Source organism: Oryzias latipes, chromosome 7 (genome assembly GCF_053564925.1).
Source record: "Oryzias latipes strain Hd-rR chromosome 7, Olatipes_Hd-rR_3.1".
Classification (NCBI taxonomy): Eukaryota; Metazoa; Chordata; class Actinopteri; order Beloniformes; family Adrianichthyidae; genus Oryzias; species Oryzias latipes.
In genome coordinates, this window is record NC_136243.1 from 25,494,180 (window position 1) to 25,507,690 (window position 13,511).

At 37.9% G+C, this 13,511-nt stretch overlaps 2 protein-coding genes across 13 annotated transcripts; one reads left to right on the forward strand and one right to left on the reverse strand.

Annotated features, from left to right (window-relative positions):
* Positions 1 to 2,650: 2,650 nt before the first annotated feature.
* Positions 2,651 to 10,376, reverse strand: nfyal (nuclear transcription factor Y, alpha, like). 12 transcript variants are annotated; one of them, XM_078950711.1, is made up of 10 exons: positions 10,197 to 10,361; positions 9,377 to 9,482; positions 6,652 to 6,735; positions 5,734 to 5,880; positions 5,285 to 5,413; positions 4,964 to 5,066; positions 4,713 to 4,864; positions 4,121 to 4,294; positions 3,738 to 3,845; positions 2,651 to 3,624 (listed from the first exon to the last, which is right to left on the reverse strand). In XM_078950711.1, exons 2-10 carry the CDS (start codon positions 9,455 to 9,457, stop codon positions 3,568 to 3,570), a joined length of 1,035 nt encoding a protein of 344 aa, XP_078806837.1. In that variant the 5' UTR covers positions 9,458 to 9,482; positions 10,197 to 10,361; the 3' UTR covers positions 2,651 to 3,567. The 12 variants fall into 12 exon arrangements, with proteins under 12 accessions (XP_078806837.1, XP_078806836.1, XP_078806835.1 ...); XM_078950710.1 differs by having other exon boundaries at positions 3,738 to 3,848; XM_078950709.1 differs by having other exon boundaries at positions 6,649 to 6,735.
* An 889-nt stretch (positions 10,377 to 11,265) lies between these two features.
* ngrn (neugrin, neurite outgrowth associated) lies at positions 11,266 to 12,750 on the forward strand. The gene is made up of 3 exons (XM_004070405.5): positions 11,266 to 11,740; positions 11,846 to 11,956; positions 12,040 to 12,750. Exons 1-3 carry the CDS (start codon positions 11,499 to 11,501, stop codon positions 12,614 to 12,616), a joined length of 930 nt encoding a protein of 309 aa, XP_004070453.1. The 5' UTR covers positions 11,266 to 11,498; the 3' UTR covers positions 12,617 to 12,750.
* Positions 12,751 to 13,511: the final 761 nt, after the last annotated feature.

Sequence of the window (13,511 nt, forward strand, 5' to 3'; positions counted from 1 at the left end):
AGAAGATTTGGATTGAATATCTTTTGTAAATTTGAAAACCACAGGCAGAATTTCACATTTGTTTAAATTAGGAGTAAGTCCAGAAGCTTTAGAAAAGGATAGGATTATGTCAATTGCCACAACTACTTGTGAAGTATCCTGAAGAAAGAGAGCAGCATCGTCTGCAAGTTGACTTATCAATAGTTCCCTCTAAGCAACAATTAAACCCTTTAATGGACTGAGTTGGATATGTAAGTTGAGGAGTTGTACTGAAAGAAGAAACAGATACACCGATGAGGGGCATCCCTGCCTTAACCCCACGTTTTTAAAAGATTCTAGAAGAAGTTCTGCTAGCGGGTTTTATGGAACTATTACTATTGAAATATAAAGTTTGAACAGCATTGCAGAAGAATTGACCTAAAAAGCAGCAATAATAAAATTGTGTTCCAAAGAATCAAACGCTTTTTAAAAGTCTAAAAGAATGAGACTTACATAATGTGAGTTATCTTGATCATACACATGCATTATTCCTGCAATCAAAATGATTGAAACTTACAGATCTGGTGGAGCTGCGTACAGCACTAATCATGTTCAAAGCCACATATAGCATGCTACCAACAAATATGCAATAATTATTCATGAAATGAGAGGGAGAGTACAATTTGAGAAGAAAACAGAATTTTTACACAAACAAAGCACGCACAAATAGAAGATGTTCAGTGTTTCTATTAGTGGAGCAAAACTGTGGAACAGTACAGAAGCAGAAATAAAGCAATGTCCAAACATAAACATGTTTAAAATAGGATTTAAAAAAAAGGTTTTAAAACGATATTCAAATATATCGGATGGACATATGATGTATATATATATGTAAGTATACATATGTACATTAAATGTATGGGTATATTATTTTTATCTTAATATGCGCATAGTATTTTTCAATTGTAGATTATTCTCAGTATTTATGACAGGACTCTAGAAAAATTATTATATTTTATAGCCACATAGATTATATTATAAAACATTTTATATAAATAAAGAAGCTGCTTGCTAATGTAGTTAATATTGATGAGGAATAGGAGGTGAGTTTATATAAGTAAATACTTCTTCTCACTCCTTTTGGAATATGTATAGTTGTATAATTGTTCATAACACATGTGTTCATGTTTTTTCTGTTTGTGTTTATAATAATCTTTTTTCTCTCGAGTGTGAACGTTTTCTTTATTTTCTCCTTTTTTTTTAAATGTGTGTTTTTTATGTATTCGAAATAAACTTGTTTCCATTCCATTCGACACTGTCATCCTGCACAAGTTCTGAGTAATCTAATATATATTTGAAATATGACGATTTTGCAAAAATCCAGATTTTTGTCAATAATTGTATCCAAGACAGGCTGTATTCTATTTGCAAGAATCAAATATTCCAAAGAATTCCAATTTCTTATAATCACAATTCAATAAGGTGATCGGTCGCCAACTAAGAAAAGAGGATCCTTTCTAGGTTTAGGAATCAAGGTAATCAGTCCTTGAGATAAAGTAGGAAGGAGCGCATATTTGTCGATGCTTTCCTTAAAAACCTTTTGTAAAAATAGAGCTTAATTGTCAGAAAACTGTTTATAGAAAGTGACAATAAGGTCGTCTGTTCCAGGAGGTTTCTTTATTTTTAAATATATTTCATAGCATCTGTGACCTCATTCAAAGAAATGACCTCATCACAACAGACACTGTTTGCTTCACTCACTTGAGTAATGTTACTGACAGAGTTAAGAAAGGTAAGGGAAGTTGGAAGAATAAAACTTACAATAAAAATCAGAACAATATTTTGTCATAGTATTTTTATCATCATAAATAACCTCATTCATATTTAATTGTAAAATAGAATTAATATTGGACTGGTGTTTCTCAAGCCTGAAAAAATAGTCTGAGTTCTGCTCTCCTTCAATCCACCTCCTCCTAAATCAATAGATCAATCGATAAATGCTCCTTCAGCTTTTTGCTTATGTCATCTAACTTGTGCTGTAAATCTATTAAAGCTGTCTTGTCTGTTTCATCAAAGACCTTTGTTGGTTAAGATGTAAGAAGTGCAGTCTTGTATTACTTCTGTCTCATCAGCTTTTCTTTTTTTTCGTCAAGTCAGAGCTATATTTTCTAAAATAAAATTGACAAGTTCGTATTTCAAAAGTTCCCAATTGTTGCAGAATGAGGGTTCAGCTAGTGTTTATTACAATAAATTGTTAAGCAATGAATTTCAAAAATCACTTCCGCATGCTCAAGGATGGTGCAGTTCAATTTCCAAAATAAGACTTTAGAGCCTGAGGCTTTAGGATAACACCACATATCCCATAATGCATCTTGACCAATCAACGTGTCCCTGTAACTGTGGTGCCCACAACCCCGAGGTGAATTTTTGATTAACTCCTGCAGAAACTATGTTGTAGAAAATGACACATTTGTTTAATTTTTTAGCTAAAAATGGCAAAATGATAAATAAAAGACCACTGGAAACGCTTTTAAAATAGATCGAAAAGATATTTGAAGTGGGACTTTAAAGGCCAAACATATTTTGTTTCATTACAAAACAAAAAAAGGTGTACCGGTACATTTATTCACAGTAGTAGTCCTCACTAAAGAAATAAAGTATAAAATATATTATGAAATAACCACAAACAGCCTTTAATAACTTAATAAAAATGTTATTTTTAGGATTCATGTCCACTCCTCTTTCATTATAAAAAATAAAATTGCACAACTGCATCTGATGGCAATTAAAAAAAAACTATCTACAATGAAAAGACCAAACAATGAACCAACAGATGAAAAGAAAAGACCAAAATCAGACTAATACAAGGATAGAAAACTGTATTTTTTTTCCTTAAAAAAAACAACTTACCAACTGCATAAAAAGCATGCACAGAACTGGGGTTTGTTTTATTCACAGTGGTGAAGAAAAAACAAACATATTGTCTTTATCTACATATTACTACCAAACATCGGGTTCAACACAGCAGATAATGGGATCCAACCACACAAAACATGAGCTGATATAACTACATTATAAAGGGCATCACAAAAATGGTACAGAACAGCAGTGTAGAGAAAATACTTGTGTTTCCAACAATAAGAAAACTGCTGTCGTTTGCAAATACAAAAAAAGGAGGGGAAATTTTCAGCAGGAAATAACATTTTGAATTTCCTACCATTAGACCAAAATTTGACAGAGTATGGCTTCATGGCAGTAATTTAATCTCCATGAATGTTGAGCAACAAATCCATGTTCCATTATCGTCCAAACAGGTCCTTAACTAAACTAAAAACTGGTCTTTGGAGCTCGGCAGTGAAAGCTGAGCATGATGATGCCCTTCCGTTTTAATTTCAATACCAGAAAAGTCCACTGGGTGAGCAACTGCACAACCAGATCCCTGGAAGACCAGTCAAAAGGATGAGAGACACAAGGAAAACCCTGGTGAGGTATTTGGTGCAGCGGGGCAGAAAGAAGAACAGATGACATGAAGTGTGCCAGATGTCCACTGGGATGGAGGATCTCTGGCAGGGTAGAGTTCAGCTGAAAGGGTTGATGGCGGCGATGGTTCTATGACACCCGGATCATCTGAGCTACTGTCTCATCTGGTGGAGACTGAGAAAGATCCTGCTCCAGCACCAACAGAGCAAATACATACATCCATGAATAAAAATCAGCAGTAAAAGCTAAGCTACTCTCACAGGTACTTCATTAAGCTTTGAAAAAACATCTGATCTTACCTGCGATAAGCCCAATGCATCTTCTTTGTCCTTCGGGGAGAAGAAACGGCCTCCATCTCCTCGCTTGCGTTGCATAGCGTGACGATGGCGAGACTCGTGTAGATACTTCTGCTAACAAAATATTTCTTTTAATAATGACATTCAGAAACATTTACCAATTACCAAGTTAGCTACGGGTTTTTCTCCTCGCTTTCTGATTCTTTCTTGAAATACGCTAAGCTAATGACCGAGCTTTGTGATTGATGATCTAGAGATTTACATGAAGTCATCACAAAGAGCCTCTTTTACGCTTTAGGTTCCTCCTAAAATGTGTCAACTTCACTTATTGACAAGTGTTGTTTGTTAATACAAACTAATAATCTAGAATGACAAATTTTACAAACCCTCCTCTCTTTGGGGATCTTGCCCTCAGCCTCCAGTTTGGCTCGGGCCTGTCTTCGCTTCAAAATACGATGGTACTGTTTGGCATTGACATACAGAGGCTCCTCCTCCAGCATCTCAGCCCCTGGCAGGGGGATCCGCTGCATTGTGGGAACTCCTCCACTTCCAGGAACCATCTACAAAAAAGCCCCAAAGAAAGCATACAGTGTTTAGACCTCTATATCTTCATAGTGTATGCTCACACACACAGCTGTTGAGTTGGATAGATGTACATAGATGTCTATGGTGAATGAATTAAACTTCACATGAAAACAGAGAAGAAGAGTGTGTTGACTGAATGTCTTTAGTTAGTTTTAAAAAAGGTTGTTTATTCCTGGAGAGTAAAAATGCTTCTGCCGGTACTCGTGCTCTACAAGAGGTGGTTAGTGCAAACCTATAAATTAGTAACCCTTGAATTATCAAGATTATGTTGCCAACATTACAATCACAATCTAAAAGATCCACTGACCCACCTCGCACCCTGGTGTTAGTCTAGAAAAAGGAAAGAGGGGGCAGGGGGGGTATGATGTTGGGTACCACGGCATAGGGTCTTACCATGACCATTCCACCTGCATTGACCATGTTGCCGGAGACGGGCAGGGTGACGGTCACAGTGCCTTGGCCACTGTTGGTAGTGTTTGTGTTGGCACCCCCTGCCTGTACAATCTGAGCTCCTGCCAGGCTGGCAGCTGGAATTGTTATCATTCCTGCACGACAAAAGAATAATCATCTCATGTGAGACATGCTGTTCAATGCTGCTGCGGTCTATAAAGCTTTAAAAATAGAGTGGCGGAGGCTGGGCTCACCCTGCTGCAGGACAGATCCATCTGTGTTGACCGGCTGGTACACGATGGTCTGTCCATCAGCTGTCTGTGCCACCTGTTGACCCTGCACACTGATCTGCTGCCCCTGTATCAGAGGAGAGGTCAAGGAAAATAAATCTTACTAATAAAATTCCCTCCAAAAATGATCAGCATATATTTTTTTAATGATGTCTAACTGCTTGACCTGGAATTCAATTCTGTCAATATCCAACTTAAACAAATGCCCTGAAGCATAAGTCAGATTTGGACCAACAGATAAGCAGTTAGAGTGTTAAGTTGAGTTGATGAGAGTTGATGAGTTACCTGGTTCTGTCCGGCTGTGATGGCTGTCTGCGGTTGCTGAATGATGATTTGCTGTTGACCCTGCTGACCCTGGAGCTGAAGAGTCTGGCCACCTTGCAACTGTATCTGACCTGGCTGTACCAGCTGGATCTACACACAGACACGTTTTCCAGGGCACAGCAGCACAGGAGAAGAAAATTCAGCGATTCCATACTGTCAACACCTCGCTGTAATATGATTACATATGTTTAAAGGGCAAATGAGTTGGTCTGCGGAAGAAATATCTATTACACAGACCCCTGCAGTAATGTCACACGCAAGGGGTCTGTTTTTAACTATTATCAAGTGAAGTTAGAAGGTTGTCACTGCAAGCTTTCCTTAAACTAAAACCATTACTTGGATTCTCCTTTACCAATAGAGTCTCACGTTTCTAAGACTAAGATGTTCAACCACCAGGCTTTTTTCTTTACCTGCTGCAGTCCTTGAGCTCCAGACACAGGAACCTGCATAATGGTTTGACCCTGACCTCCAGACATGGCCTGCACCATGATGGGCTGGCCTGACGAAGTGATGAGCTGCCCACCGCTCACCTGAACCATTAGGGGCTGGCCTTGGACCTACAGAGACAAACAGAGTTGTTGCAGAAGCTCTGAAGAAACAAGTGACTCACAGGGCAGCATGCAAGCCACATCACATGAGAGATGCAAAAGCGAATGAAACGTCAAAACCATGAAATCGTGCGCTTTTACTATAAATCCAAACTTAAGACAGTATGTACTTTCTTTTCAAACCATCTTATCATGAGGTTTGATTTTATTACATTTCAAAAGTACTCAGAACTAGGTCTAGGTTTAATTTGCTAAAAGCATGGAGATGAAGAAAAAAACATTTGGCACATGCAGCTCATTCAACTTTAAAATGGGCACAACATACGTGTGAAAGCAAAAAATACCAGACTGTGGATCAAAAAAATAAAAGAAAAAAATGGCAAAGATACAGTTTAAGGAGGAGATGTCTGCCGAAAATGATCATGATACATGCTACTCATAGCGGAAACTCAAGGTATTTCTTTGCTAACTTTTAATGTCCACCTGTACAACTGGTGCTTCAAACGATGTTCTCACAAACTAAAAAGGTGATTGTTCTGTGAAAACATCTCACATACACAGTGATGCTTTAAAGCCATGACAGCACAAGCATCATTTTAGAGGCTGGCGCGAAGCACTGCGCTGAGGAGCATGCAGCTCAGGTAGTTGCAGGGCATGCTGAAGGGGAGAGGATGAACCAAACGGCACATATGAATTAGGACAAATAAATAGATACAAACACCCCTGGGTGTTACGTGCAGACTGGTAGATGTCAGACTGTTACAGCAGTGACACAACTACCTGGAGAGTCTGCACCTGCTGGCCAGACGCAGTCACCACTGGTGCATCTGTCTGCAGCTGCACAGCCGTCACTGTGCCATGTGTCTGCAGGCAACGCAGGACAATACAGTCTCAGACAAAAACATTTCAGCCACAAATTGTTTAAATATTTTAAGAAAACTATGGCTTTCTTTGGCCTGGATTGAATTACCTTATCACTATGGGCAACAATGTTAAGCTGTACAATTAGAGTTGAAAGACTATTATTTTCTTTCACAGATTCATTTCCTGTTAACCATTTTTTCCCTCCAAGGATAATCCACGATTAATAAATCAATAATCGATCCATAAAAGGAGAGATTGATCTTTTATACCGGTCCTTTTCCGATGACCTAACGCAAAACTGCAGTAAAGCAAAGGTCCGCTAGCTTGATGCTAACATATAATGGAATTTCCCAGACCTTAACATCCATTGCTGACGAAATGGACAGCTTTATATATTCACATACATGAATTTAACAAATTCTTTAAAAAAAAAAAAAAAATATATATATATATATATATATATATATATATATATATATATATATATATATATATATATATATATATATATATATATATATATATATTTATATATATATTTAACCATTTTATTGGGTATATAAGATCGGGTATAAATTACCCAGCAAATGTAGTGGTGTAACTTTTTGTGGTGAAAATGGTCTAGGGTTAAAGTAACCTACTGGGATAAAGAGTAATGCTATAGCACAACTCCACCTAGTGGCCAAACTGAAACGCACCACAGGAGAGGCAGAACACAATGATCAGCACAATTTTACAGTGTATGAACTGCATCAGATTAATATGAATATCTATAAAACATATATAGATTATTGTTGTATATTCATACAAATATGTATAAAGGTGGAATCTGTGTCAATTCAATATTGAATTGAATTGGGTGGATCAAAAAAAATAAAAAAAATTGTAAATAGAATCGATTCTAAAGATTTTGGGTGATACCCAGCCCACCTACCAAGAACTTCAGACGTCAAAAGATGAATACACTGTGAGCATATAGATACATTTATCTTTCTCTTATCTTATACAATTGACACTATCACTAAAGCATTTGGTTGTCACTGTTGTTCAAAATATATTCCGAAGATATACATTTATTTTTTAAGTTGGCTAAGCTGCTTTTAAACTAAGGTCTTAAAAAAATAAAAGCCCACATTCTGATTCAGAGACTTTTAAACAATCTGACTAAAGACTAACTTTACTCGAGGCAAGAAAACAGTGAAAGTGGTCAGGAAGCAGATGTCAGAATTGTATTAATATTAGGGGTCGATTCATATCATAATTTGTGCTTGCTTATATGATTCATAGTCGATGTTGGTTTATTTTGAACGATCCGATTCACTGACCTAAAATGGGTCAGGACATCTTTATCTAAAAATTCAACCAGTGTGACTCTACCTAAGTACTGAACAGTGCAGGTGAGGTTTTCAAGATTCTTTGTCTTTATTGCCAGAAAATCAAGTGTAAATTACATATGTATACAAACAAGTAAACAAGAATTAATGGGAAATCCATTCACATTTTTGTTTCATAAAGTTAAGCCCACCGCTGTCTTGCCACATCAAAATAATCCAAAGGGAACATTTTTAGAATATTCCAGCACACTGTATGGTCCCATGTCTTGGCAAAGTTCAAAGTGTTTCCACACAGTGGACTGTAGTGATGGATTGACCATTTTTGGCTGCATCACGTGTGTTGTTTGATGTGATGGCACTTGGTTGTTATAAAAAAAATAAACATGGCATGTCTCAATCCAATTAGTATTTTCCATGATCGATATAATTGATTTATTTCATATTGAAAAGATTTTATAAGGGTATAGACTGATTTGATTAACAACTTGCCTCAGACAGATTGATGCAATTAGATCATTGGAATTTAAATAGATTAATCCATTAAGTGGATTATTGTTACACACCCAATTAATAGTGTGTAGTGGGCTGCTCAGAAACCAGAATTGAATACTACAGAAGAGTCGCACTTTAAACCAAAAAATTACATAAAATATGACAAATCTGAGTGCAAGCATATGAAATTTGATGAAAGACATAGAATAACAAAAATGTAAGATTTACTTTTTAGTTAATCACTCTGCAACACTATTTAAATGTACAAATCTGTTTTATCAATAAATGTTTGTGTAATACTGAAAAAATGAACCTGGTTAATTGTATATTTTTTTGACTGTCACGAAAGGAACAAAACAGGTCAAGTCAACTAATCTGGTTCACCTTGTAAAAAGTTTGCTGTGTTTACAAAGTCCTGAAGTCCTTTCTCAGTTGGGATCTCCCCCTCTGGGCTGCAGACATGCATCACCACTTAGCTGTGGTGTTGAGGCTGGTTCCTGCCTGTGATTCTGTATTTGGCTGGCTATGCAGCTATTCACTGTGAGAGGGAGGTCCCAAATATTAGGTTTTACTCAACCAATATTTGGCTTTCGTGCTCAGCCTATTTCCAATTGCCCATCCCCATTAGCCAGGAGGTGGAAGGTTTGAAAGGGGTGGGGTGTGTGTGTGTGTTAAGGTTTGGGGAGGGGGTTCTTTTCATTTTTGTATGATTAATTTTGTTTTAATGTAAAGCGCTTTGTGTTGTGTTTTTATAGGAAAATGCGTTATAAATAAAGTTTGATTTGATTTCTCGGCTGGCGCACGCGCGCGCTCACCTGCTGTTGGATCTGTCCGTTGGCGGTCTGCACAACAATCTGCTCCCCTGTCGTAGTGGTGGCAGACGTGTACTGCTCCATCGCTGCTGCTTTTTGACGCAGTCCTCTAATAAAAGAAAAAACACAAACAGTTTAGCCTAAATATACAATGTCCTTTAAAAGGGATGTTATCAGTTTTTTTAATCTAATTTAATCAAGCATTTTTCTTTCTACTAAAAATGTAGTGCCTTATTTGACAACGTAATCATCGCCATTTTTTATAATTTTATTTCGTAACACTGGCTTTTATTGAGTCGTATATTGAATTTTTTATTTGATCAATGTGTATTAAGATACATTAAAACATGCTATAAAAATCACCCGTTAGCTGTGTTTGGAAGACGACCACCTAGCTTAGCTTAGCGCCAAAGCTAGGTAAACACCATGGTAAATTCTAGAAAGAACAAAATGGATGCTCAATTTTTAGTATGGGGACAATCGATCGGTTTTGACGGCTTTGGCGTTTCCCCAGTTGTTAAATATTTGCTAGGTCGATGAGACAAACGGGTGGAACTAGGGGAACATTATATGCCCTTTCTTTGTTTGGGAGTTCTTATTTTAGCGTAAGCTAACGTCAGACCAACAGAGATTATGTTACCCCGCTGCAGTTAACATAGATCATTTCGAGGCCGTTGAGAACTTAACAGAACCAGGACAAAGCGGTCAAACTCGAACAGCAATTTTGATTTTTTTGCAGTTAGCAGGGTTAGTAATTTGGTTGGTCCATGACAAACCAATCCGTGCTGACAACTACCAATGCCTTCAATCGTGGCTCCCTTACCGTAGCTTCGCTGTCCGGTTTCCCTCTGATTGGCTCTAGTACAGCTCGCTAAAACCCAATCAACAAAGTGAGCGGACAAAATGGCGCAAATGAAACAACGGCGGTTGGGAGGAGGTGCACAGCTGCGTGGCACATGACTGCGGGGACTGCGCAGGCTGCATTACCTCTGCTCCCCAGCAGATGGAGTCATTCAACTCTCTGACACAGTTAAGAATCTAATTGTTTCAAAGTAAGCCTAGATGCTGTAGTGACATTCTTTTTTTACCTTCTTTTTTCATTTTTAAATTCAAAGAAACAGAACACCAAGCTATGGTTGTCCTAAGTATATACCTATAGGCAACATCAGAGGTAACCTGACATGGGAAGCCCATGCTGAGCTCATAAAGAAAACCCAAAGTCTACTTTTTCAAGGCTTAGGGAAAAAAACAAAAACTCTTCAGGTTTGGTGGTGATTTTCCACTGCATTATGAAAAGTGTGCTGCCATACTGCATCTGTATTTGGTTCTCCAGCTGGACTTCAGCAGGGCAGAGTGCACAGGGTCACAGAAGTTGCACAATAGACTGTCTTGTTGTCCTCCCCAACAGGCAGAAACAAGACAAACTAGAGTACAGTTTCAATTTTAAAGTTGACGGATTAGTCTGGTGCCCTGATTTCACATTACATTTAAAGCACATAAATGATATTTTAAAACAATCTGTGACAAATTGTGAGAAATAGATTTCAAGATGCAGAAATACTACCTCTGTGGACAAGAAAACAAATAAATAACACATCAGTGCTTAACATTCAGGCATGGTCCCACTATGACTGTCTATAAATCCTTAAGAAAAAGAGAAAAAAATGAATCACAAAAAATGTATTGTGTGCAGCAGGTTGTACAGCACTTTCTTTACCAGTCCCTATTGTGTTTTTGTGAAATTCTTTGCATGTTTTTAAAATATTTTTCTACTTTTCATTTTTTACATTTATTTTTAGAAAAAAAATGTATACTTAATAAATGTAAATGGTTTCATAAGCGTTTTGTAGCCATAGACTCTCCACAAGGGGGCAGCACCGTTAAAAAAAAACACACTTTAAACTTCAGACTTCCGGAAACACTTCCGGGAATAGACGCAGAGAGTAAACAAATGTCAAGTGTAGATTATCGCTACATTTGGGACTGGTGTAAAAAATAAATGTAACTTGCAATAACAACTGAACAAAAACAAATCTAAATAGGCCAACTAAACATCACCAGGCAGGATCCGAGGGCGGACGGGCTACTTTTGTTTCCTCCGCGTGGAATACAAGTAACAAGGAGCATGGCCAGCAGGACTCTTCGGGTCCTCTGCCATTTTTCCAGGTCTGGTTCCCAATCAGTGACTCCTTCAGCTAATTATTTTAGCTGTAGACTTGCAAGCAGAGGGATCGGCAGGGCATGGAAGGGACACAATCCCGAGCACGGAGACACGAAATCAAACGGGCCTACATCCGGAGATGATGTTGCTGACGATGGAGACGTGGATCTGGAAGATGTGGAGGAGAAGTTCCAGGCATTTTTCGAGTATGATCGCTCTTTTAGATACAAAACTCAATCTGCTAAGGTTATCTTTTGTTGTTGTTTTATTTTATGTGTAGATTTCTCAACAATTTCTGCCCTATTTTGCAGCAAAGAAAGGAAGGCACAGAAGACTGTTAAGTATCACATAATGAGGAGAAAAATGACTCCAGCAGGAGCTCCAGAAAGGAGGTTAACCTGGGAGGCTATTGATCAAATTAGGTAAGGGAACTGTCCAATCTACAAAACAAACAAACAACAACCTTAGACTTTCCACTTGACCCACATTCCTGTCCAATTTTCAGATATCTTAAGAACAATCAGCCGGATGAATGGTCTGTCGAACGCCTCGCTGAGGGCTTTTCTGCCACCCCTGAAGAAATCCGGAGAGTCCTCAGGAGCAAGTTCATGCCATCTCCTGATAAAAAGACCAAGCAGGATGCTAAAGTGATGGCTAGACTTGGCTTGCAGAGTCTGCCTCCAGGTGCAGGGACACAGCAGGACAACTTGAAAAAATTACCAGGGAACCACAAGTCAACCATGCTCCCATCTGGGGGTAAAAACAGTTTAGTGCCCTCGTCTGGTCAGACTCCATTGGTAAAATATGATGCCTCGAGGTCCCTTGTTCAAATTCCTGCTTCTGTTAATGCTCCTTCACCTCAGCTGAAAACTCAGGTGGCTGAAGATGCTGCTGTGATCAGAACAGCAGAGAGCACCACAGAAAAAAGTCCCACAGAGGAGGACGAATGGAGCTGGGACGGGCAGGTGTTGACAGAAGAACAACTATCAGACTTGCTGGAGGAAGTAAAAAATCCCCCACCTGTTCAGAAGATTGGGAACGATTACTTTGACGCAGAAGGAAACTTTTTGTATCGAATCTGAAAACATTGGGTTGGATGACTGTGTTTTTACTCCAAATTATCACTAACTCTGATTTACCAAATTGTTTGGTTTTCTCTATTTGTAAAAAGAAAGGAAGCATATTACCAAAATAAATGTTAAAGAAATAAGAAAAAGGGTTTCACTGGAACTTTCTGCTGCAGATGAATGGATAAATAGAATTAATTCCAGATTCACACAAACACAATACAATAAAACATGCAGTGCCAACAGTACACCATATAACAGGTATGAATATTTTTTTTATTTTATTTAAGTGTCATGCACTAATGTGCCCAGCCCACACGGGCTTATTTGACACTGAAAGACAAAATACATAAAACATTATAGAAACATGCCCATCACAAAAATCCAATAACCCCCCTAGTCAGAGTCTAACAGAATACAAAGTGTCTATTCTTATTGTCCATGCCTTTGACATAAAATTTGCCAAACAAAAAAATTCATTTTCAAAAAGCCAACATAAGATTTTATCTTCAGATAACCAAAACTAATCAGGATATTTCTTTTCTATTACCTCATACATACAAAGTCTCTGTTTTTCGTACAAAGGACAATAAAACAAAAAATGAAATTCATCCTCCACCACTTGCAGCTCACAGACCTCAGTCTTTCCTCCTCAGGAACGCCTTTAAAGCGCCCTACTTCCACCTGTAGGGGGAGCACTCCTGCTTAAAGTTGAGCACATAAGGATCTTTGTCCTCTTTTTAAGTTGTACATAACATGTGGCTCAGCACAAAATGTGTCCTTAATTTGCAAATAAGTTCGTAATTTTGGTTTTTGAAGCAGTTTAATTTTCCATTCTTTTTCATAATAACCAACTAAAGTTTCCTTAACATTATCTATCTTACATTTCAAACAATTAAAAAAATAATGA